General features: G+C 37.1%; 1 protein-coding gene across 1 annotated transcript; it reads left to right on the forward strand.

Annotated features, from left to right (window-relative positions):
* The first annotated feature begins 2,518 nt into the window (after positions 1 to 2,518).
* Positions 2,519 to 26,573, forward strand: LOC120088367 (lysine--tRNA ligase, chloroplastic/mitochondrial). The gene is made up of 14 exons (XM_039045597.1): positions 2,519 to 2,931; positions 3,036 to 3,254; positions 3,669 to 3,780; positions 4,483 to 4,591; positions 5,313 to 5,370; positions 6,120 to 6,188; positions 10,405 to 10,512; positions 21,399 to 21,491; positions 21,571 to 21,675; positions 23,607 to 23,813; positions 24,237 to 24,331; positions 25,095 to 25,185; positions 25,624 to 25,800; positions 26,223 to 26,573. Exons 1-14 carry the CDS (start codon positions 2,656 to 2,658, stop codon positions 26,313 to 26,315), a joined length of 1,812 nt encoding a protein of 603 aa, XP_038901525.1. The 5' UTR covers positions 2,519 to 2,655; the 3' UTR covers positions 26,316 to 26,573.
* The last annotated feature ends 742 nt before the right edge of the window (positions 26,574 to 27,315 follow it).

Below are 27,315 nucleotides of genomic sequence, written 5' to 3' on the forward strand. Positions count from 1 at the left end.
AACATACAACACCGGAGCACAACCGATAAAATTTTCAGCCTTTTCTGTCCTACAATGGTTCAATGACCGGAAAGTCTCAGCCAATATTAGTATGATAGGGTCTACTCCTTCCTCTATCTTCAAAAATAATTCGACCACCCATTCTTTGACATATCATTTTACCTTCGGGAATAAGATCGCGTTGAAGATACCTAAGGCCAACAATGATAATCCCTTATCCTCACCTATAAATCTCCGTTGAAGGGAAAGTATGTATTCCATAGGCAAGCACACGCTTGTCCATTTTGTTTTCACATGTTTTCCAATTTCATTTGTACGAACTTTGCCTAAGAATGTTGACAACGCCCTTTTCATAGTAAGCAACCCACTGTAAGAATATACTTCCACTTTCTCCTGTGATGGTGTTTTTAGAAGGGACTAGTACTCTTCAATAGTTGGAGTCATGTCTATTAAAACTATGAAGCATCCGATTAGTTGGATCCCAATATTATATTAAAACTTTTAACACAGAAACATTAACTTGCACATAGAGAAGTTGGGCTACCTGACCATATTTGTTGACGAATCTTTCCTTCCTGGCTATGGTTAAACCTTTCCATGCTAGCTTCAAAGCTTCAAAATGATTTCAGGGAAACTAATGTCTTCAACCTTTGTGGTTTTTCTAGATGCTAAACGGTCCCCATGAGTTCTCTACGTGCTTTCTGACCACTAACGTACTATGGACTGATCTTCTATACTCAATCCTGGTGGGGTTGGTACTAAAGGTGGTGACTTTATTGAACTCGTTCTTTAGTCTACGACCAAAATTAAGGGTTGTCAAGTCATTTACTTTGAAAAATAAAGACTCAACTTTTAAAATCTAACTCCAAATAATTGTAAGGTTGATTTTTAACAAATCCTAAAGGAGATTTTGTTCCAAAATCTTCCAACTGTTTTCACAGCATGACCAACTTGAGTATAGATTTTCATGCGCCTGCATGGGAACCAGGTTCCATGAAGGTCACACTACTCAGCCTCTGAATCTAATCTCAAAAGGTATAGCCCAGGTAGGAGGTTTGTGAATGTGTATGTGGCATGCATGACAATATTATAGCGGAAAAATGCATTTGAACTAATAGGACCACAAATATAAGCAAAGTATAAACAAAATATAAAGGCATCTCGACCCTAAATAAAATAATCGAAATAACATCTCGATTAAACTCATGAACGAACCAAAATCCTAAACACACGCATAAATGTGAGGTTAAATCTAGCACACCTAAGGGAATATATGGTCCCTAAGCCTTCCAACTGCTTTCACGATATAGTTGGCTTGAATGGAGATTTTCATGTGTCTGCACCAGGACTAGGTTCCATGTAGGTCACAGTACTCAACCTCTAAATCTAATCCAATCTAATCCTAAAAGATATAGCCCAGGTAGAAGGCTTGTGAATGTGTGTGAAATACATGACAATATAAGATGATTACATAAACCATACAGATATGAAAAACAAATAAGTGACAACAATCAATAAGTAGCAAAAAATGAACAAATAAATGAAACCAAACACAAACAAAATATTTTTTTTCCACAAAACTAAATAAAAATAAAGAAATAAAATAATGATAATCAATTAAAATTAGTTAGCCAGAAAAATATCTTGGAAAGAAACCAAATAAATAAATAAAATAAAATAAAAGATAATATAAATAAAACGTAATGACTTTAACCTTCTATAGTTCCTAGTGGATCGCTAAGCTATCTCAATGTTATCACGACGTGGAATGTCCGACGTCCTTCCTTTAGAGTCTCTTTCAAGGTGAAAGGTTTGGAGTCCCCACCAATCATTTTAAGGTGTGATTGGTCACCCATTAAAAAAAATTAAAATTAAAATAGTTTACTTTTCTAAAGATAGGTTCGGGGGTCATTGAGTGTAGGGAAGGTATTAGCACCCTACAACACCCGTTTTAAAAAGACGTTTTATTCTATCATCCAAAATTGTAATGAAAATTAATGAAATGAAAAATTATGAGAATTGACTAGTTAAACGATTCCCAGGCAGAGGTGTTCCCTTACCGTCAACCAAAGTACTTAAGTTAATAAAATAAAAAAAGAAGGATGAAAAGTAAAAAGGGGAAAATAACAACAAATATAAAAGAAGAAGGATGAAAAGTAAAAAGGGGAAAATAAAATTGAAATAAAAGAAAAAGGGAGAAAACAATAACTTAAATAAAAGAAAAAGGGAGAAAACAATAACTTAAAATGGTAATAGTAAAAACTAAATAAATTTGAGAGAAATAAAAATAGAATGAGGTCTATCATTTTTATTGTAAAGATATTGTAAAATAAAATGGAGTGCTAACCTGAACATAGCTGACATAGTGTTCATACCATATCAAATCAAATTTAGGAACAATTTAAGATGAAATCGAAATCAGAAATCAAACTACATGCCTTGATTTCCAAAAAAAAAAAAAAAAAAGGAGAGAGAGAGATAAGAAACAACTCATATTTGAAAAAAGCCGTTAATGGAGTAAAATAGGCCAGTGCCTGAGGTGGAATTGGCGCAACGGGCATATGCGCAGTCAGAGTGGATAAGGGCTCATTTGGGTTTAGATTTACTGACAGCAGAAGAGGGAGGAAGAGGAGTTGTGAGGCGAAAGTCAGGCTAATGGAAGCCTTGAAGCTATACGGGACAATATACTCCCAGCCATTCTTCAAGCACCTCATTCGCTTAGCTTCCTCCTCTTCCACAGTCACCGCCCTCGCTTCCAAATCTTCTCGCTCCACCCTTTTCCTTCGCCGTTGTTCTTCCGCTGCAGCATCCACTGCTGGAGATGGAAAGCTTAAGCTTTCAGCGCGCACCCGCCGTTCTTCCTCCTCGACTACGTCGTCACCTTCCTCCACGTCTGACAGGGAGGCGATTCGTGCAATTCGCTTAAAGAAGGTTCTTCTCTAGCCACTTATAAATGTACCATACTTCCACCCCTCCCCGGCTCTTCTTTCTTTGGACTTCCTTGAATGTGCTGGACATTCACGCTGTTGTGTTAGGTTGAAGAATTGAGGAGCAAGGGCTTGGAACCTTATGCGTATTCGTGGGACCGGACTCATACTGCTAATCAGCTGCAAGAGTTGTATAAGCATCTAGGTAATGGCGAAGAGTCTAATAGCGACGCGGACTGTGTGTCAATAGCTGGAAGAATTGTGGCTCGCCGAGCGTTTGGAAAGCTTGCATTTCTGACGTTAAGAGATGATTCTGGTACAATTCAGGTTCGTACTCTCCCTTGCTGTAATGGACAAAAACACGCACATATGCTCGCTATTACCCCGTCAAGTATCTGCTAGGATCGGTGAAACTTTGTGGAGTGCATATAATACAGGGAGTCATTTCACGTTAGCAGGGTACCTCCTTTTTTAGGAAGGGGAAATTTTTGTTTTTGATGTTGGGTGGTGGTGAACATAATTGGGAGTCATTTCACGTTAGGTCTGTTTGATTTTGTTCTCTCGTAATATCTATGGGAATGACGTCTTTTTAGTTACTTTTAAGTTATATTTGATCTATTGTACAGTGTACTATTCTGAAGAGTTTTCTTATCCAAAAAAGAAAAGAGAAGAGTTTTCTACTCCCTCTCTTCTAAGCATGGGCCATTTAATCAACATAATTGGTTAAACTTTTGGTTTCAGCTTTACTGTGAGAAGGAAAGGCTCATAAATGATCAGTTTGATCAGATAAAGAATCTTGTTGATATTGGAGATATTCTTGGTGCCCGAGGTTCAATTAAGCGAACTGAGAAAGGTGAGTCCTCATGCTATTGTTTTGAAATGGTAAGATCACATTTTAGTTTTTTTTAGGAGGTTAGGTCACATTTTACCGTTGGCAAGGAAAGGTTTCTGCAGTTAACTTCTGGAAGCTATAGTTTTAGAAGTTAAATACAAATACTCATTGGATGTAGATATTAGAAACAAGAACTTATTTCTCATAATTTAATTGAAATTGGGACTTAGGAGAGAACCTCAAATATTAATTTATTCTTATCTTAATCTGCCTGTTGCATAGGAAACTGTCTACCAAAATCCCCTTTTTTGGAACAAGAGTCAAAACATTTTATTGATAAAAGCTATATTTTCTTCAAAGATTTGCATGTTTCTTTCTATCCACGATCCTGAGAAGCTTTGGTCACGTTAACTCAAAGTAGATCAGATCTCATCGGGAATGGAAGGACCCACCGGTAATTGAAGAACATTGTCTTTGACACTTGAAGCAAAAGGCCACTACATACTGAAGAGTATGAGAAATTTAAACCGACAATCTTGAGAAAAGGGACAGTAAAAAAAAATACATGATCGAAAAATTTGGCAACAATCTTTATTCCTTTATGTAATATTACATTTAAGACTGGAGAGCATATGTCTACGTGGATCTAAACTGCATTTGCGCCTTATTAGGCATTTTGATTTGTTGTGACTTCATTTTATTTTTGTCCTTTATTTTCTTCAGGGGAACTTTCTGTTTGTGTGAATTCTTTTGAAATCCTGACAAAGTCATTACTTCCACTTCCTGACAAATATCATGGTTTAACTGATGTTGATAAGCGCTACCGCCAAAGGTAATTTTTGGTCCTTATGTTTTCTTTTATATTTGATATAATGAAAAAGGGCTAATGCTCAAAAGTAGAAATAACCTTAAAGGGAAAACATAGAAATAATGATAAAACATAACATCAAAACCAAAACCATCTAAACAGAAGGAATTATAAGGGAAACGTAAAAACATCCCAATTGAGACAAAAACCATTCAATATTTTCTGCCATCGAGTTCGGCTTGGTTTTTATATCAACAACAAATTGAAGGTTAGAGAAAGCAAGCTCGTGGAAATCATTCAATATTTTCTGCCATAGAGGTTTTCCTGGTTTTTATATCATGAATAAACCGAAGGTTACAAACTTACAGAAAGCAATTCACAAAATTGGATTACGAATATTTTTTAGGAGTCTTCCTTGTGAAAACCCTCGGTGATCATGATGAGTATTCAGGCCCTCCCCTTTCTTAGAAAAACCTTAGAATGTCTATGAAAATCAAGTTGGCTTTGAAGGATTTTTCATTCCCTTTGTGTTTCCTCTTCTTTTTTATTTTTTATTTTTAAAAATATTATCAGTTACCTATGGAAAATGTTTACCTTTTGTTCACATGTAATATTCACTATCTAGATATTTTTTCAATCTTAAGAAGACAATGCACTTCAAATGAGTACGAATAACATGCATTTGGAATATGCTTTAGCTTAGAAATGTTATTTTCATAGTTGAATGGATGCATTTTGTTTTTAGGTACATAGATATGATTGCAAATCCTGAAGTAGCCGATACATTTCGGAAAAGAGCGAAGGTGATGTAGGCTTAAGCTATTTCTTATTTGTAACTTGTACGCATAACTATGTAATTAAGCATGTGGCTTTCTTCTATTCACTTCCTTAAAAAAGTCGTATGTTTGGATTAGTTAGGATACCAAGAATCAAGAACTGAAATATATTGAAATATAAAGGATCAAGAACTACAAGATAGACCAAAAGAAAGGACAGTTTCCTTGGTTTGCAGAAGTGTGGGCTTTATTGTGGGATCGGTGGGGTGAGAGAAACGATAGAATGCTTAGGGATGTGGAGAGGGACCCTAGTGTCGTTTGGTTTTTGGTTATGTTTCATGTTTCTCTTTGGGTTTCGATTTTGAAGACTTTTTATAATTATACTCTAGGCAATATCTTACTTAGTTGGAAATCCTTTCTTCAGTGGGGTTTTGGTGGGCTTGTTTTTTTTTGTATGTCATTGTATTCTTTTTCAACGAAAGCAGTTGTTTCTATAAAAAAAAAAGGATAAATCGTATAATGCACTTGGAACCTCCCCTCTCAAGTATGCTAACCCAAGCCCTAAATTACTCAACAATTGCCTCCCTTCCCTCAATCCCCTTCCTCTATTTATAACCAACTCCCTAGCTAATTACTCTTATGCCGTTACTAATACCATACTAATATCCTTAACTAAGACCCTACTAAATCCCACCCCCACAAACAATGCAATATTTGCAAGAAATAATGTTAAGTTTTGTAATACTCTGAACTCTTGCTATCCCTTGTTTGTATAGATAATATCAGAGGTTCGCAAGACTGTGGAATCATTAGGATTTGTTGAAGTTGAGACTCCAGTCCTACAGGTTCGTGAAAATTTTCATATGCTAAATTTATATCTAATTTAATAATTTTTTAAAAAAATTTCTTATGAAGATTAATTTACAAATTTGAAAATTAAGGGTCAATTAGAAACAATCAATCATCCTTGTTCTTTTCACATGGCTCCAAATTGCTTTTCCATTTATTTTTAGACAACATCTAGTATCTCCTTTGCTTGATTGATTGTTTGCCTCTATAAACTATTTTTTCTTTAGTTGTTGAGATTCATATTGTGTACGTGCACATATGCGGGAACCAATTTTCATTATCTATTCTTTATTTTATTATTATTATTATTTTTTTGGATTGTTTTCAAATAAAGAAAAATGAACCAATTTATTTAAAAATATAGCAAAATGTCACTATCTATCAGTGATAGACTGCGATAGATCACGATAGACATATATTATGTAATGACCCGACTTTTTAGAATGGGAATCGGACGACTACTATATGCTTGCATAAATCTCAAAACGGAATTTTCACAAAATTGGACTAAATTCAAAGAATAAAATAAATTTTTATTATAACATTATAAAAAAATAAAATAAAATAAAATCTCTGTTCAAGGTACCCCTAACTTTAATTTTAAATAAATTAAATAAAAAAACCGAAGAAAATATTCAAAGAATTTAAAGGTTCAATTAAAAAGCTAAAACTTGCAAATATAAGAAATACATATGCGGAAGCGTTGTCAAGTTGTTCTACTTTTTGAACTTCAAATAGAAATGTCCAAACTTCTGCCATTTTCTGGGGTACTCTATTAGATCTTCTAGATCCCCACTGATGTAGGGATATTAAGGGTATTTTGGGCATTTCTTGTAAAAAGGGTATTTTGGATATTTCTTGTAAAATGGCAGATTCCCACTGATTGTATTCTCTTTTCAAATTCAGTTTTAATTTTAGAATAGGTGTGACAAAACCCTTCTCCTTTGGGTTTATTTAAAGGAGGTTAGGTTAGTTAGTTAATTAGGCGTGTACAAGCCCTTTCCCTTTGGGCCTATTTAAAGGGAACTTATCACTCTTTAATCAATGAATAAAAGCTTCAGTTTCAAGATTCTTCCAAGATTTCTCCAAGATTCTTTAGTCTTCACCACCCACTGTCCAATTCTATCAAGACATTTTCCGCAGACAGAGAGTTGATTATGACGTTCGGAGTTAAAACAAAACTTTATACACTTTGGAGATTTCTGGCCATTTATTTTAATTCAAGTAGTCTTGAAATGATCCATAGATTGCTAAAATCTTCCTTGAAAACTTCAGAACTCTTCTGTACCCAATAACTTGTCTTGCTATGTTTTCCAGCTTCTAGAACAGAGGAGGAATTTTGTCCCTTATGAACACTCGTGATCATGCCTGTTTTTTCGATGTGGTAAAACAGAGCTTTCTGAATTCTTTTTTTCCTAACATGTCAGGTTGGCTAACATCTTGAATCAAGCTGTTTTGCCAAGATGATGTCTTCGTTTGATTCAAGATTGAGCTAGATTCAAATTTCAGCTTCAAGAAATCCCTTAACATGTTGACGAAGGATTGCCAACCAAAAGTTGTATTACCCGATGGGACATGGATGAAAAACCTTCCTCCAGATGCTGGCCATACTACACATCTCATTAACCAACCCGAAGAACTGCTAAGTTTAGATAACCTTGTAACACTGAATTCATCTCTTCCATTTTTTACGAAGAAGCTGGAGATTGGGGACTTAATCATTTCTGATATGTTATCCACGAACCAGATAAGTTACGATTCTGATAAAATGAGTTGCTTGTTGACTTCCACATCTTTGATGGAAAACTTTCCATCTTCGAACCGAACACAAAAATGGACTTCATTTATCTTACAACTCTTGACTTCCATTGAGAAGATAAAAAAACAAACTAAGATGAGGAGGCTTTTTGAATGAAAAGGAGGCGAAATGAGCTCAAGAGGGCGGCGAGGATGATCGGAGAAGGGACATGACGTCGGCGTTAAATGAGGTGGCAAAGAGAGAATTGAGAAGAGAGGAGAGAGAAGAAAGGATACTTACCCTCATTGAAAGAATAAGATTAACAACCTCATTCAAGCATCCCTGGGTAATTTGCCTACATATTACCTCTCCTTTCACAAACTTCCTAGTAAGGTCATACTACGGAAAAGCTCTATAGATGTTTCCTTTGGAAAGGGAAATATGATGGATCAAACTTGCACCTTGTCCATTGGGACAAAGTTACCTCTTCCTAATCTCTCGGTGGCTTGGGAATCACTAATCTCAAGCTAAGGAACAAGGGTCTTCTTGCAAAATGGATTTGGCATTTCAGGGTGGAGAAAGCTACTATCTGGGGAAGTATGATTGCTGCTAAATTTGGCACTTCTAGGTGTGGCAACAAGGCTGGTTCCCGTTCTATGTCTACTGCCGAGGGTCCATGGAAAACCTTGTTTTACCTTCAACCTCGTGTGGACCAACATGTTGTTACTTTGGGAAATGGTCGATCTACATCCTTTTGGGGGGACTCGTGGGTGAATAACAACCCGTTGAGGTTTGCTTTTCCCAAGCGCTTTCCCTTGCCAAAGATGCAATGGTCTCCGAGCTATGGAACTCGATGGAGGGTGGGTGGAACCTTCAACCTCGTAGACATCTCAATGCCCTGGAAACAGAAGAATGGGCTGTCCTCTCAAATTTGCTTGCATCTCATCAGTCTCTACTAATAGAAGACAAGTAGTTTTGGAAGCTTGAGCCATCTGGGACCTATACAACAAAGTCTTGGATGACAATAGTTATGATATTGGCACCATTTTATTTGAGGACCCAATTGGCGCTATTTGGTCCGATCAATATCCCAAAAAATTAAAATTTTCCTTTGGAAACTTGCTCATAAGGTGGTCCTCACTTATGACAAGCTACAACGTCGTCTCCCTAAAATGACGCTTTCACCCTATTGGTGTTCCCTTTGTAAAACTGAGACCGAAAACGAGGATCATCTCTTCATGTTCTGCCCTTTCCCTAAGAACTTCTGGAACCATATTCTTCAGGCTTTCAACTGGTGTGTGGTCTTTCTTGGGAACTTTACCCATTTTCTATCCTTTGTTTTAGATAGCCACCCTTTCAAGGGTAGAAAGGGTCTTCTTTGGAAACAGCTCGTTAGGAGCTTTTTTGTGGTCGATCTGGCTCGAACAAAACAATCGCATCTTCAACAACAAAGCCGAACACTTTTGACATCTTCTTAGACCATTGCTATCTCTTGGTGGAAATTGTCTAAGCATTTCAATTCATATGGCATTTCATTTCAATTAGTGTGTGTGTGTGTATATATGTATATATGTGTGTGTGTTATACTCATTGGAGCGGGGATGGGGAATGTAATCCTCGTCCCCGTCCCATTTAGCCAACGGGGAAAAAATTTTCCCGTTCTCTCCCCCATTCCCCTTCCAATCAGGGATTCCCAACCCCATTCAGGGTGGGTCCCTACAGAACCGTCTCTAGAAGTTCGATTCCCACGCTCTGCATATTGTCAAAACTATATATATATATATATATAGGCTAAAAATTGATCATATGATGAATCCTTATCTTTGAAGATCTGCAAATTTCTTTCCTCCCACAATAACAATAAAGGGCAACTATACATGATAACATATACTATAATAAAAAGCATCGTCAGCCTCCAAACACAAAACAAATTGACGGCATTAAATAATTGGATGGTAGCTTCTTTTGAAGGATACCCGAGATCTAGCCTTTAATTTTTCAAACTTCCCTTTAAATGGTACTCTTATGAACTAGTTTTGACAGCTTGCAATATAATGTCATAATGAGAAATTATCTTATGGCAGACCTAAACTATATTGGCATCTTGTTTCTGAGAAGTATGAAATGCTTGATAAAATTGTATTTTGAAGGAACTTTGGAACCAAACATTTCTATTTTCTACATCTTTTTATGCTAAACCTTATATCTACTATCACTTGCAAGACTAATCCAAATCATATTGCTATTATTAGAGCCAGTTCATTTACAGAGAATTAAAACTGGTAAATTTGTAGCTATATCAAATTGTTACATACATGAGACTTTTGACTTGATTCTGATTGTTAGAATGTTAAGAAGATTTTCTAAATTATGGATGAATTACCATTTCTTCTATGTATTGATTACTCTATAAATTTATGTGTCCAAGTATGGTTACTAGGTGGTACTTGTTTTTTATTTGTTTAATCAACTAGGGAGCAGCTGGGGGAGCTGAAGCAAGGCCTTTTGTTACATACCACAATTCCCTTGGGAGAGATCTGTATTTAAGAATCGCTACTGAGCTCCATTTGAAGAGGATGCTTGTGAGTTATTGATATTATAATCTTTTAGTGTTCTTGTAAAGAACGGAATTACTGGTCCCTTGTTTTATCCCATTAGTTCCTGCTTCTCAGGATTTTTGCAAACAGTAGTCATCATTATTTTCTATAAGAAACTGAGAATTTATTCAAAAGGAAAAGAACAACATAAGGGCAAGGGGTGGGGGAACCCCTTTCCAAACAAGCTACAAAATAGTCATCGTTGAAGATGTTTATTTTCCGCTTTATAGTAAACTTCTGCATTATTGGGTAGTTTCGTGGTGTGTTGCATATTATTCATGGGTAAGCATCCACAATTATCTGCTAAAGTTTCCTTTTATTTTTATTTTTGTTAAAAATAAAGAATAGAGAAGAGAAGAACAACAAGATTACGTGGAAACCCTAGTACAGGGAGAAAAACCACGATCTAAAGACTTTTCTTATTCTTTTAATTTTATACATAGAATACATAGGGACACACTGTATAAATAGATAGTAGAAAACCCTTGGGGTCTACACAATTACATAAATACCCCTAGGTTAATAACCCTATTTTCAACACTCCCCTTCAAGTTGGAGCATAGATATCGACAAGGCCCAACTTGCTTACACAATAATTAAAATTTTGTCTCAGTAACCCTTTTGTAAGTACATCAACAACTTGTTGATTTGAAGGAATATAGGGAATGCATATGTTTCCACTGTCCAACCTTTCCTTAATGTAGTGTCTGTCTATCTCTACGTGTTTAGTTCTGTCATATTGAACTGGGTTGTTTGCAATATTGATGGTAGCTTTATTATAAAAAAATAATTTCATCGGAAGCTTATTATCTTGCTGGAGATCTGATAATACTTTCTTCAACCAGATTTCTTCACAAATCCCTAGACTCATGGCCCGTTACTGAGCCTCAACACTACTTCTAGCAACAACTCCTTGTTTCTTACTTCTTCAGGTGACTAGATTTCCTCAGACAAACGTACAATACCCAGATATCGATTTTCTATCAACAACAGACCCTGCCTAGTCAGAATCAGTGTAGGCTTCAACAGAACGTTTATCGGTTTTCCTGAACATTAGGCCTTTACCAGGAGTTCCTTTCAGATACCGAAGAATACATTCAACTGCTGTCATATGATCCTCACAAGGAGCTTACATAAACTGACTCACAACACTTATTGCATAAGAAATATCAAGTCTTGTGTGAGACAAGTATATCAACTTCCCAACTAACCGTTGATACCTTTCTTTATTAACAGGAATTCTATCATTCTTATCACCGAGTTTCGCATTGTATTCTACTGGTGTGTTAACAGGTTTACACTCAGTCATACCTGTTTCTTTTAACAAGTCCAGAGTATATTTTCGTTGAGAAACTGATATACCTTCTTTTGAGCGAGCCATTTCCATTCCCAGAAAGTATCTTAGCTTCCCGAGGTCTTTAATTTCAAACTCTCTGGCCATCTCTGTTTTTAACCTCATGACCTCTACATCATCGTCCCCAGATAAAACAATGTCATCAACGTAGACAATAAGAACAACTATCTTCCCTGATGTTGATCTTTTTATAAAAAGAGTGTGATCAGAATGCCCCTGAACATACCCCTGTGCTTTCATAAAAGTTGTGAACCTGTCAAACCAGGCTCATGGAGACTGTTTCAACCCATATAGTGACTTCCTCAATCTACACACCTTGTTTTTGAATTGACTCTCGAACCTGGGAGGGGGACTCTGTAAGGCCCCTAGTTATAGAAATAATAGGAGTATTAGTAGAATATTAGTATGGGATTAGTAGGGGGTATAGGGGTAATTAAATGAGAAGTTAGTTACTGAATATTTCTATAAATAGAAGGAGAGGGAGTATTGGGAGGGGGTGAAGAACTTTATGTGAGGATTTCCTGATTGGGAATTTGGGAGAGACTAGCCCTCTCGAAAGGCTAGGGTTTATCTTGTTATTTTGTTTGTGAGTTTATAGCATATTTCAATACATTTTCCTATATTTCTATAATTGAATGGTCCTTTAGTTTCTCTATATTTTTTTAGTACTGTTCTTGTTAGGAGGGTTCCTAACAGTGAAGGAAAATCTTGTTCAGAAGCTGTCGGGTCGAGTTCGAAAAGTTATTGGACGACGTCGGTCTTACCCGAGAAGATCTCATAAAAAGCGAGGAAGAACAAATCAACAAGCCAAGAGGGAAGGAAGGACAAAGGCATCATCAAAGAAGACAAGGGCAAAAAGGCAGTATCCAGAGTGGAGGGAGAACTTATCAGCAAACATATGGTTGGAGAAGCAACAAGGTAAGGAAAAGAAAAGCGATCGAATGTTGAAAAGGGTGGCAGTTGACGAGAGAAGGATGGGAAAAAGAAGAAAAGCACCGATGGAAAAAATGAGATGGCGAGTGGAAGAGGAAGCGGCAAATGACGGGACGAGCGAAGATGATCCCAAGAAAGCATTGTTGCAAGTTTTGGCCAAGATGGACAAAGAAACGACGAGGTACAAACTTAACTACTTTGACTTACTCTAATAAACGAAATGGCAAGCGAAGGACGGAGAATACGCGGGTGGAGGATGGGTTGAGATGGCAAAAAGTCCGGTGAATGAAATCATTTCTGGCCATGCAAGGAGAAGAAAATGGGGAGGCGAGGAGGACGGAAATAATGTAATGGCCAAAGAGGACGAGCGGCAGTGGTAGGAGAAGAAGACGTGTAAACGGAGAGACCATTCTCGGGAAGAGGAGATGTTGTGCAACAAAGGTCAAGGAGCAAGTGCACGAACGGCGGTCGTCGGAATGCGGGTGGCAGTGAAGAAGCAAGTGAGGTGGGAAGTCTTCACGAAAGATGTGCTGAAATTTGCAGGAAAAGGGGAGCTACCATGGACGGAAAAGAAGGCCTTGAAAAAAAAAAGGAAAATTACGTGAAGATGAGGGAAATTTTTTTTTACCCACGTGAAATGTCACCTGGTGGGCCCACTGGTTGGAAAAAGTTACAACAGAAAAAGTAGATATGTGCCTGGAGAGAGTAAAGATGCTGGGTTGCTTAATGGGCTGGAAAAGTGGGCCTAATAAATGGGTGTGATGAATTAATTGAAGCCCAAGTGCGTTCCACATTAGCTAATGAAAAAATAAAAAAATCCTTTTATCAAAGGTTGAAGACAGTGCTTGTGGGTGGCCTAGTTCAGTAGAGGAAGGAATAATATAGAGGCTCAATTTTGTGGTCATGTTGTAAGCACACCTTGAGGACAAGGTGTCATTCGAAGGGCGGAGTAATGTAAGGCTCCTAGCTATAGAAATAATAGGAGTATTAGTAGAATATTAGTATGGTATTAGTAAGGGGTATAGGGGTAATTAAATGAGAAGTTAGTTACTGAATATTTCTATAAATAGAAGGAGAGGGAGTATTGGGAGGGGGTGAAGAACTTTATGTGAGGATTTACTAATTGGGAATTTGGACCGCTGGCAGGCCAGCCGGGCCGTGAGCGCGGTGGGAGCCCTCTCGAAAGGCTAAGGTTTATCTTGTTATTTTGTTTGTGAGTTTATAACATATTTCAATACATTTTCCTATATTTCTATAATTGAATGGTCCTTTAGTTTCTCTATATTTTTTTAGTACTGTTCTTGTTAGGAGGGTTCCTAACAGACTCATATAGACTTCCTCCTCAAGTTCCCCATTCAAAAACGCATTTTTAACATCAAGTTGGTGTAGAGGCCAATCTTTATTCACAGCGACTGACAGGAGCACTCGGATAGTGTTAAGTTTAACCACAGGTGAAAAAGTTTCACAATAATCTACTCCATAGGTTTGAGTAAAGCCTTTTGCAATGAGTCTAGCCTTGTACCGGTCAATCGTCCCATCTGGCTTGTACTTTATAGTAAACACCCATTTACATCCAACTGTCTTGTGCCCTTCAAGCAAAGTCACCGGTTCTCAGGTTCTATTCTTTTCTAGAGCTCTTATTTCTTCCATAACAGCAGACTGCCATTTCGGTTTTTTTATTGTAACACTTATGTTATCTGGAACCACCTCATTGTCCAAACTCGTAGTAAAAGCTTTGAACTCGGATGCCAGATTACTATACGTCATGTAATGTATAGGGTATTTAGTACATGAACGAGTACCTTTCCTCAGAGCTATAGGAAGATCAAGTGAAGCATCAGTTCTTGCACCTTTCCAGGCTCCTCACCATGATCGACTATCTGTGTATCAGAAACTTCAGTAGTATCTTCCACATCGTCATTAGCAAGAATCATTTCATTCTCTGTAGTTTCAATCATTTCATTTTCTGCAGTTTCCCCTTCTGTCACTCTTTTAGTATTACTGCTACCTTCTCCCTTGTCTTGCCTGCCTTCATCAGTCTCCATACATATATCAACATCATTAGGAATATATGTACCTGGACTTGATGACGGGTCTGACTCCTGCACTGAAGCCGGTAGTTCTGGTTCAACAGGTGACACTGCTTCCTTCTTGAGATTCTTCCTGTAGTAAGTTTTCCAAGGAACTTGATTGGTAGGAAGGACCAGACTATCATGCTCAGAACTAGGGTTAGACAAGGTTTGAATAGACGCTGACTCTAAAGGAATAGCATAAGATGACTAGTTAGTCTCTTCATTTATGTTTTCCCCCTGAAGATGACTAACAGGGAACGGCTGATCCTCGAGAAAGGTGACATCTATGGAGACATAATATTTCTGAGACGATGGGTGATATCACTTATATCCACGTTGATGGAGTGGATATCCAACAAAGACACACTTCTGAGCACGAGGACTAAATTTCGTGCGGTTTGGACCATGAGAGTGAACAAAAGCAACACAACCAAAAACCCGAAGAGAAACATCAGAGATCAGTCAAGTAGTTGGAAATGACTCTTTAAACAACTTTAAAGGAGTATGGAGATTAAAGATACGAGAGGGCATCCGATTTATGAGATGGGCAGCAGTGAGAACTGCATCTCCCCAGAGGTACGATGGAAGAGTAAGGGATAACATAAGAGACCGGGCTACTTCAACCAGATGCCGATTTTTACGCTCAGCTACTCCATTTTGTTGCGGAATGTAAGCACATGAGCTCTGGTGGACAATACCTTTAGAAACAAGGAAATCCCTTAAGGAGGCATTAAAAAATTCTCACCCATTATCACTTCTTAAAATCCCAATCTTTGTTTTAAATTGAGTTTCGACAGTTGTATAAAACTGTTGGAAAACAGAGGACATTTCAGATTTATCAGTAAGAAGGAAAATCCAGGTAAGACGGGTGTGATCATCTATAAATGTGACAAACCACCATTTTCCAGTGGAAGTAGTAACCGGTGAGGGACCCTATACATCACTATGAACGAGAGAAAACGGACTCGAGGGTTTGTAAGGCTGAGAACGGAAAGAAACACGATGTTGCTTGGCACGAATACACACATCACAATTAAAGGAAGAAGTACTAACATTACGAAATAAATGAGGAAATAAATACTTCATATATTGCAAATTCGGATGTCCTAAGCGGAAATGCCATAACATAACATCATGTTCAAAAACCGAGAAATTTAACGACATAAATCCAGTTTGGTGATCATTCCTAGAGGAAGCTTCGTCAGAAAGGAAGTATAGTCCCCTATTGTGTTGGACAGTGCCAATCGTCATCTCCAATTTCAGATCCTGAAACAAAACGGAATCTGGTGAGAAAATCGCCTTACACTTCAAATCTCTTGTTATTTTACTGATAGGTAACAAATTATACGATATTTTAGGCACATGTAAGAATTAAACCATTAAACGGAGAGAAGACCCATCTGCAATTCAAATACGCTCATTACCAGCACTTGGGTTATATGACATAAATAACTCTGAGGAACTCGTAAGATGATCGGTGGCCCCTGAATCCACAATCCATGGTTTTTTACCATTTATACTAATCAAGCCAAAAGAAGAGAAATTATTTGACTGTGCAATTGCACTCACCCCAACCGTACTCAAGTTGTGCTTACTGTCACCGGACGATTACTTCTGAGTCTGTTCATCTACTGAGTCACTTACCAGGGCACGACTAGTATTAGATTTATCATGAGACTATCGTCGCTTGCTGTTTGGGGGCTTCCCGTGTAATTTCCAACACTGATCCTTTGTATGCCAAAGCTTCTTACAATGTTCACAAACTGGTGGTGGTTTTTTTATCACCATCAGCACCGGACGGCTTGGCGATGAAGGCGGCTGCGTCAGTAGTAGGAATGAGATTATTCATGGTACACGACCGATCCTCTTCCAACCGTATTTCAGAGCAGAAAGGAGTCGGGCGCTGGCTCAATATCCGACTACGGACGCCATCAAATTTAGGGTTTAATCCAGCCAAGAACACATAAACATGATCTACCTCCTCAATCTTCAAGTATTGGGCCCCATCCTGTGGACAGTTCCAAACAATCTCTCTACGCAAGTCCATCTCCTGCCACAACATTAATAGTTTGTTAAAATAAGAAGTAACATCCATGGACCCTTGCTTGCATTCATGGACCTGTTTGTGGAGTGTATATAGTCGAGAGGCATTCTGTCTTTTAGAGTATAGATCCTGCGCTGCCTCCCAAATATCCTTGGTTGTTGCAGCATATAGCAGTGGTCTTCCTATCTGGGGTTCCATACTATTTACCAAAATCGAACGTAACGATGAATCTTCTCCTTTCCAAATTCGTTCTTGTGGGTCACCTGGAGCCAGCTTTGGAATTTCCCCTGTCAAATATCCAAACTTGTGACGCCCTTCCAAGGCCATCCGGATTGATTGGGACCAGGAAAAATAGTTCTGGCCATTTAATTTTCCCCTACGATAAATCCTGCAGAATTACCCATCGAACCAGATAAGTAGGAAACATTAGGCACAATAGCTAACTAGTTTACCGGATTTTCTGAATAAACCGGTTGAGGATTTGCACCGAACATTGCATCCAAATCAGAAATCTGTTGTTGTAGGTAAGCCGACCGTTGTCTCACATCGTCTGGTAACGGGTTGAACTACACGTGGCTGGAAACGGTGCTGGTCGGTTGGGCTATTCAAGGCTTTGGGCAGTAAACATGGATGGGTTGGCCCGTGCATACCCCACTAGATCAGAAGGGTTGGTCAACACATACCCCACCAGATCAGAAGGGTTGGTCGGCACATACTCCATCAGATCAGAAAGGTAGGTCGGCGAAAAAACCTTCGAGTTAAAGCAGAAGTCGAAGGAACGGTGTGCTCATCGCGGGTCTGCCCTTGCTCGACCTGAAAAGACCCGACCTGCTATTGCTCAACCCGAAATGGAGCGAAACAATATTGCTCATCGCGAGTCTGCCCTTGCTCGACCCGGAAAGACCTAACCTGCTGCTGTTCAACCCGGAACGACCCGAGTTGCTCCAGACTAGGTCCAATTCTGCTCAGATCGGACCGAGAAGCTTGTACTTCGCATCCAAGGCTGCCGCTTCTCCCCAGATCGTGATCGATTCTCCCACCGTAGGTCGTCTACTCTTCTCAGCCAGTTCCAATCGCAACTGAACTTTGGCTTATTTCTGCATGGAGAAGCCCAATCGGCACGATTTGATGTGGTGGCTCCCACTGATGGCGACTCTTCGATGATTGTAACTGGACGGCAGAAAGTAACTCCGATAAGGCGGCTTGAAAACACTCTTTTCCAGCTGCTTGGATAGCCGTGTTCATGTCAAAACTCGAAGACCCATCAATAGAAGAAGATTGGGGTTGATTCTCTTCCATAACGGCTAGGGTTTCGTCACCTAGCTCTGATACCATGTTAAAAATAAAGAATAGGGAAGAGAAGAACAACAAGATTACGTGGAAATCCTAATACAGGGAGAAAAACACACGATCTAAAGACTTTNAATCAGAAGGCTGTTCGAGACTTCGGGCGGTGAACGTGGAAGGATCGGCCAGCCAAAAAACCCTTGAGTCGGAGCAGAAGTCGAAGGAATGGTGTTGCCCATCGTGGGTCTGCCCTTGCTCAACCCAGAATGACCCGACTTGTTGCTGTTCAACCCGGAACGGCCCGGTTTGCTCCAGACCGGGTCTGATTCTACTCAGATCGGACCGAGGAGCTTGTTCTTCGCGTCCAAGGCTGCCGCTTCTACCCAGATCGTGATCGATTCTCCCACCGTAGGTCGTCTGTTCTTCGCGGCTAGCTCCATTCGTGGCCGGACACTCCACCCGCTGATCGACCCTTCCCAGAACGTTGTTCGTCTGCTCTTCTTGGCTAGCTCCGATCGCAACTGAACTTTGGCTTGTTTCTGCATGGAGAAGCCCAATCGGCGCGATTTGATGTGGTGGCTCCCACTGACGGCGACTCTCCGATAATTGCAACTAGACAACAGAAAGTAACTCCGGTAGGGCAGCCTGAAAACACTCTTTTACAGTTGCTCGGATAGCCGTGTTCATGTTAAAACTCGAACACCCATCAGCAGAAGAAGATTGGGGTTGATTCTCTTCCATAACGGCTAGGGTTTCATCACCTAGCTCTGATACCATGTTAAAAATAAAGAATAGGGAAGAGAAGAACAACAAGATTACGTGGAAACCCTAGTACAGGGAGAAAAACCACGATCTAAAGACTTTTCTTATTCTTTTAATTTTATACACAGAATACACAGGGACACACTGTATAAATAGATAGTAGAAAACCCGAGGGGTCTACACAATTACATAAATACCCCTAGGTTAATAATCCTATTTTCAACCATTTTAATCTTTTTTCCTAGTTTATTTTAATCCTTACCGAGTTCTGCAGAAGCTCGAAGGCAGTGACTTGACATTCATTGTCTAACTTTCATCTAGTTGGTGTTAAGTGCGATTCCTCTTTACTTTCTTTCCCTCTTTAAAATTCTTGTGTCTGTATGTAATTCTCATTGAATGACGTCCTTTTGGCTAAATGGCTAGGTGGTTTTATCATGAACTTGATGTTCTTTGGCGCAAGGTTATTGCGAGTAAATTTGGTTTGCCCCCTTTTGAATGCTCTGAATGGGGTAATGTGACATTCTAGTTCTTGAAAAGGGATTGCAAGATAGTTTCCTTTCATGTCTCAATTCATTTGTTGTCGGGTGGGGGAGGGGAGGGATACGGTGTTTTTGGGGAAGATTGGTGATTGGAAGATAGTCCCTTTGCTTTGAGTTCCCCCTTCAGCACCACCTTGCCCGTATGGATATCCTTAACAAAACAACAGTCATCATGAAATTCAATAATCATCTTGTTATCCTTAGCTAATTTAGAGACACTAACTAGATTCTTTGCTATTTCAGGTACACATAAAACGTTTTCCAAGTTTACCAAGCCACTGTTTGTCACTAATGAGCAAGAACCAATGTGAGAAATAGGAAGAGTACTTCCATTACATACTGTCATTTTTTCAGTACCTTCATATTCAGATGAGTATGTCATGTTGTTTGGATCACTGGTAACATGATTAAAGGCTCTACTGTCCATGTACCATCTGGGATCAGCAACAGACTCAGGGGTGGCCATGAAAGGATTATTGGTCTGGGCTGCCATCAGGGCTTGATTGATTGGTGGGTGTTGGCCATCAAACATTTGCCTTGGAGCTTGATTTCTATTGTTTTGTGGTATATTCTAATTGGAAGTGAAGTTTATGTTAATCAGTTTGTAGTAGGTAAGGGCAGGTCCCGACATATGCTATGTCGTAGGAATTGTCAGCAGATTTCAGTCCAATCCTTGTTATTACCATTGGACTGCTGTTAAAAACATTCTCAAGTATCTTCGGAGAACGAGAGATTATATGCTCATGTATGGTCCTAAGGATATGATCCTTACTGGATACACTGATTTTGACTTTCAGACCGATATTGATTCGAGGAAATCATCTTCGGGTCGGTATTCACTCTGAACGGAGGAGCAGTTGTGTGGAGAAGCATCAAGCAGATTTGTATTGCGGACTCCACAATGGAAATTGAGTATGTTGCTGTAAGCGAATCAGCAAAAGAAACATAGCTGATCTATTTACGAAGGCCCTCTCGTTTAGAGTGTTCGAGGGTCATCTAGTAGGACTAGGTCTATGATCTTTGTATCACTAGGGCAAGTGGGAGAATTGATGGGTATTCTGATGCCCTAGTTTATTGTTTTTGTACTTTTTATTCTCTCCATGTAAACTCAACATTGTATATATTTGTATATATTGATCCACTGGAGTTTTAGTCCAAGTGGGAGTATTCTTTTTTAGTTCAGAAAACTCAACATTGTATATATTTGTATATATTGATCCACTTACCTTTCAAGATAAGTCTATGGCATGGATAGATCGCCTACAAAATTGCTTGGATTAATGCATCCACCTGGTTCTCTCTTTCAAAGCATTTTACCCGTTTCTCCATACAAGATTTAAGTTTAAATTGGAAGATCTTTACTTTTCCAGCATAGGTTTTATGTATTTGGCTTGCACTTGTTATCTTTTTCTCCTTGTTTTGTTTTACTTGTTTCATTGTATTTTGGGCATCGGTCTCTAGTCTCTTTTCATCATCTCAATAAAAATATCGTTCTTTTTTTTTTTTAAAAAAAAAAATGAATCTTTTTCCAACATAAATCTCCAATCCCATTTAGCTAGGAGAGCTATATTTTAAAATTTCAAGCCGCCAATGCCAAGATCACTGTCTTCTTGAGCTTTAGAAACTACATCCCATTTCACTAAATGTTAAATCTTGCTGCCTTTTGAAGCTTCCCAGAGAAAGGAACGCAAAATCAACTTCCATATCGACTTTGGTAGGCATTAAGAAAATCGTCATGTAATATAGGGGATGTTAGATAACCCCTTCTTTATCAGCACAAAACTTGTATTTGAGATATAGTATTACCCTGAACACATTATTTCTTTATCTTTGTATCTGAGATATAGTATTACCCTGAACATATTATTTGTTGGTGACAGGTTGGTGGCTTTGAGAAAGTGTATGAAATTGGACGCATATTCAGAAATGAAGGAATTTCTACTCGTCATAATCCTGAATTTACATCTATAGAGGCAAGCTTTCTTTCGGTCATTTTTTGAAGTTGCATCTTGGAAATGGATTCTAATCAGTACTTTATAGCTTGATCCATAGATATATGAAGCATATTCCGATTATCAGAGTATGATGAATATGGCGGAAGAAATTGTTACTCGTTGTGCTCTTGCTATTCATGGGAAGCTTTCTGTTGATTACCAGGTATGATCCAGTTCAATTTTGTACATTTTAGTTTATTGCGACGTGGATGGTGTACTTATTTATTTTATTTGAAAAATGCAAAATTGTTATTTAACAAGTTCTTCTTGAACAATGAAAGAGAATAAAAGCACCTTTGAAAAGGGTATATCTTAAAAGAGAATTCGTAGATTAATGCTATAAAAGTTCCTTGGAACTTTGGCTTTAAAGGAATAGAACATTCCAAGACCAATTTGTCGATGATATTTTAGCAGGAGGTGAATGGTTCAACATGGAGCTCCTGTTGTGAAATATGTATTTCGTACATACGACATAGTTATCCTTTTTAGTTATAGCTGGCAATGGGAAGTAATTTTGTGTAATCTCTTATGGCATATTTAGGAGTGGTTGTAAAATGGTTAAAATCATTTTTTTCATTTTTAAAATCACTCGAAAAATACCTTTAATCCTTCAAAATCAATTTTAATAGTATAGAAAATAGTTTTAAAATGTAAATTTAAACATTGAATTGATTTTGAGTAATAACCGCTTGTTTTAGAATAATTCTAAATATGACAAAAGGTCATTTAACAATTTCAGACGAATTTCATATCCTCTCTATTTTGTTTCTTATATATGAATATCAAAATAAAATTGGTATTAATATTTTGTAAGTAATAATAGAAATTTAATATTTTTGTTATGATATTTATTTCAAGTCTTCATTTCAATACTTATAAAGGTCTCATTTGATAATGCTCAATACTTCAATTACAAAATATGAAGATTTTAAATTTTAATGGAAAGCTCCAAGTTATCTAACAAAAAACAATGCACTGTATCTTTTGAAATTATTTAATATGTTCCTTTACTTTAATTTCATATTTTGACCCTCGAGTATGTTACGTGCCACATTTTTCGAATGGAAAAATACTTTCTGGGATTTGAAAAATGGATTTTTTAAAGTGACCGTAATAAATATAAATTGATAAAATTAACGGTTGCATTATTATAAGTTGTATTGAAAATGTATTTTAGACATACATTTTAAATTTTGGTTTGAAGGGGTAATTTTTAAAATCAAATAATTTTACTTGTGAAATTAGCTATTTATAACTATGTATTTTTTAAAATAATTTTTATAAACTTTAATTAATTGAATTTCTGTGACTTTTCGAAAATTTATGTTACCTGATGATTTAAAAGTTTCAATTCATTATTTATAAAGTGATTTTTATTTTATTTATAATTTATTATGAACTCTTGATAACTATATTTCTGTTAATTTAGTTTTTTACCTTACACTTTTCAAGATGGTTTAAAAATTGCAATCCATTATAAAGTGATTTTTATTTTTTTACTTTAACTATGATTTTTAAGGAACTATTAGTAACTATTTATTTAAATAGATGTCTATCGCGGTCTATCAATGATAGATAGTGAAATTTTGTTATACTTGAAAATATTTTTAGCAATTTTACCATTTAAAACAATTATAATTTATTTACTTATTTAGTCTTGTCTTTAATTAATTGAAACTTGTGTTCTTCCGATAACTTGTGTGACCTTTACACTCTTCTAGACGATTTGGAAAATTGCAATTCATTAATGATAAAGTGATTTTTACTTTAACCATAATTATAATCAAAGTGATTTGCAAATTATTAATTATTAATTTTTTTCATTAATTTAATGAAAAGTTATGTTTCCTTTTTCCAAAAAAAAAGAAAGAAAAAAAACTAATTCTTGAACTTGAGGGTAAAATAGATATATATTAATATTAAAGATAATGGTAAAATAGGCAGATAAAGTTTCTCCAACCGCTTTTATAAATATATATACACGCATATGTATTTATGTAAAATTATGCCACATTTACAGAACATTCCATTGGGTGATTATCAGTCAATTAGATGATGAACCTTATGCTGTGGTTAATCCATAAATCTTTGTAGGGAACTGAAATATGCTTTGAAAGGCCTTGGAGGAGAGAAACAATGCACAACCTCGTCAAAGAAGCCACTGGGATAGATATAAATGAATTTGGAAATGACCTTAAAGTTGCCAAAGAAGTTACTTTGAGGACCATTGGGGATACCCTTGATAATAAGGGTACAACTTCTATTGAAGCATGCCAATCAATTGGGCACTTGTTATCTGAGGTTATGCTCCATCTCTACCTTGGAAGTTTACCTTTACACATGTACATTATGTTATTAGAAGATTTTAGTTCTATCTTGAAACTTTATGGATGCAATTAGTCCATTTTTTTTGGTTCATTTGTTTTCATGCGGTGCGATAACTTCTCCACTTTGCAGCCTCCCTATGGGCGTCAATAACTTTATTTTTCCTTTTGTAAGAGCTTTGAATTTTATATGATTAGTTGTAGGATTTCTCGTTTCTCCCTTTTTTTTTTGGCCTATATCCTTTCGATTGGAGGGCTTTCTTATATCTTTCTTGTCATAGATTAGGTACTCTTTTGGCCTAGGCCCCATCCTTTGTTCTAATGAAATAGTTTCCTATTATAGAAGAAAAGATTTGTCTTTATCTAACCCAATCCTTGTGGTTTGCATATTATGTGCCAGATTTTCGAGCTTATTGTGGAACCGAAACTCCTTCAACCCACGTTCGTTCTGGATTACCCTATCGAGATATCTCCTCTGGCTAAACCTCACAGAAGGTATCAAGGGCACATGACGTGTATCTATGTTTTTAGCTTAGTGTTTCATGTATTCTTAGTGTAATAAGATATCAGGGGGATAAGAAAATTCCAATCTGACCTATATACCCAAGAGCTTTTCTATTTCTTATCAACTAAGCAGTTCCTATTTGGGTTTTGACTGATTATGCCTTTACTGCAAGACGCAAGTAAATCAGTGTCATGAGTAAATGTAGGTGCCCATAGTGTTTTGGGTTTTTGTGCGTGCTACAATGTCAAATTTGTCCATTCCATTCATTACCAAGAATTCAGCTGTAGGGCAAGAAAAATAATCATCAATTTTTATTTTATTAAAAATTTATACAACCAACTAGAAACATAAGCATAATATTACAGAACATACTGTCCTACCGAAAATAATAATAAGTTTATGCTATTAAGTCTGTGCTACAACTCTTATCAAAAAATAAAAATAAGTTTGTGCTACAAGATATCCAATCCTGAAAGTTAAAACACAAATGCATATTTTCTAATTCCTTTAGGAATCGACAAGGATTCCAGAGAAATAAGCTCTGGGGCATTGTCAATTTTATTTTCCATCCTAAAATATTCAATTATACTCCTCTTTTGGAAATTATTGAAGGATGACTCTGATGGAGCCCTCAAATTTCTACACAAACAGTTGTTTGAATGTTCTTTTTCCATCTTTCTTGTCTGTATCTTTTCAATTATTTTTTCTTTTCTGGGAGGGGGTTAAAATTTTTCATTTCTTGTGCATTATTAGGCATGCAGGGTTCACAGAAAGGTTCGAACTTTTCATTTGTGGTCGTGAGCTGGCCAATGCATTTTCTGAATTGACCGATCCTATTGATCAGGTAAGAGTTAATTATATCAATCAGTAATGTCGGAAGGGTGCAAGCATGATGAAACTTTTAGCCAATTTCCTGGCATTTGAAAGAGAGAAAATACGTTGGCATTGAAGTCAAATTGAACTGGATAATCTTGTCACCTTTTGGTGGAAGATAGCTCTCCTATACTTTATTCCACCTTCTAGAGACCCTTTCAGTCAAAGGGTTACCAAAAAAATTGGTTTTTTTGGTTTGCATCTAACTCCATATCATGATATCAATGTGCGGCCAAGCTTCATAAGAGCATTCTATTCTTCTTGCTTGGTATACTCGTGCATGATTGGTTCATGCCATGTCAACAAATAACCATTTTTATTGGAAGTTATAGGGTTCCATGATAATTGGAAAGATTGTCACGATTTTTTTCCCTTTTTTTTTTAAAAAAAAAAAAAAAAAAATTGGCAGAAAGGACGATTTGAAGCCCAGATCAGGCAACACAATGAGAAGCATGGTGCAGCTGTTTCTAGAACAGACTCTATGGACCGCAGTCGCCAAAAAGATGAGGATGATTCTTATGAAGTGACACTTGATGATGACTTTCTTACAGCTCTGGAATATGGCATGCCACCAGCTTCTGGACTGGTATGGTTATCTTTTCTATCTGTCCACTTTTCTGTATCACGATTTGGATGACGTCCTCAATGCGCTAGTGAAACTATAGCCCACTCTTCATTCTTTTTGACATTTTATAATCACAGCATAAACAGATTAGAAAGTGGCCACTGAAAGTATCTTAAATAGCTATTTCATAGCTTCTCTGAAGTTTTCTCATATGCAAACATTTAAAACCAGTTGCTAAAGTCTCCCATTTGCATGCAAAGTAGTCTAAAATTTTCCAGTGCATACAAATTACAGAATTTGAACATTGTCAATTTGTACACAACATTTGGGGCTGATATTTGATCTATAATTAAATTGTGGAACATATGATAGATATTTAATTGCACTTGGATGTTTAGTATCCCTTTTCATCGCTGTAACTGATGAAACAATTCAACTTTCAGGGAATTGGAATTGATAGATTAGTGATGCTTCTGACAAATTCTGCAAGCATTCGAGATGTAATTGCTTTTCCAGTGCTTAAAATTCAGCAGTAATTTTAGGACAAGTGACCTGAGAGGCTGAAGGTTTGTTCCTAGATTCCAAGTTTTGTTGGCTAGCAGGAATAGTTGTTGAAGGCACGTTTATGCATCTGGATGTGCTACTTGAGGTTTGCTGTGCATTTCTGTTGGCCATTTATTGCTGTAAAGGCAACAAGATTTTTTAATGTGTCGTTATTGCAAAGGCATTGCAGTTTTGTTGATTGGATTGAGATTTAGAAATAATAAAATTAATGCATGAATTTACTTTTGAAATCAAAAGCCCTGGACGATTGGGGGTGGATGAATAGGACTTCAACTTAGGGGTACCCTGTCTGATTGGCAATTTGTCAAGACTTGCCACAAAAGTATGTAAGGCCCCCAATTATACACCCATTATAAGCGTAGGGATAAGATGATGGAGTTAGAAACATACAAGCGGAAGCAATTAAGATCTAAATACTCTAATTTCATTAATTTAAGGATCAAGCATGCTAGTTCAAAACTGTAGAGACAGAGTTCTTTGAGCAAACCGTGATGTAGTTGGAAACTGAAGCTATCCACGGGTTGTTTTGATCACAAACACTTCGTGGACCATTGTTAGAGTCTTCTCTATTATTCTCCGGCTTTAGAACGGATTGTGGGATCCAAATTAGGATGAATTTGAAGGAAAAGGAGAGTTCGAAAGTGTTTTTGGTATAATGAACTTTGAAAGAATAAGTTAGCTTCACAAGCTTTCTAAAAAGTTCAGATCTCAGCATTTCTTCTTTTGGTTAAAGAAGAGAACATGCAAAATTAATTTTATCTCCAATTGACACCAAATTAAACATAAACTAGTGGGATTTGAGGTGTTGATTAAGCTCAAATGTGGAAAAAATCCACTAACGTGAAATTCAATTAATATTGAATTTCTAAAATTTAATTTAAATGATTTAAAAAAATTAATTAAAAAAAATTAATTTTAAAAATAATTTTAAATAAAAGTAATTCTAATAATTAATTTTAAATAAAATTAATT

Source organism: Benincasa hispida, chromosome 10 (genome assembly GCF_009727055.1).
Source record: "Benincasa hispida cultivar B227 chromosome 10, ASM972705v1, whole genome shotgun sequence".
Taxonomy (NCBI): Eukaryota; Viridiplantae; Streptophyta; class Magnoliopsida; order Cucurbitales; family Cucurbitaceae; genus Benincasa; species Benincasa hispida.

Coding starts and splice junctions, on each gene's coding strand:
- LOC120088367 (XM_039045597.1), top strand. CDS start 2,656: ATGGAAGCCTTGAAGCTATACGGGACAATATACTCCCAGCCATTCTTC. Junction 3,255..3,668: donor ATGATTCTGGTACAATTCAG/GTTCGTACTCTC, acceptor TTTTGGTTTCAG/CTTTACTGTGAGAAGGAAAG. Junction 3,781..4,482: donor AATTAAGCGAACTGAGAAAG/GTGAGTCCTCAT, acceptor TATTTTCTTCAG/GGGAACTTTCTGTTTGTGTG.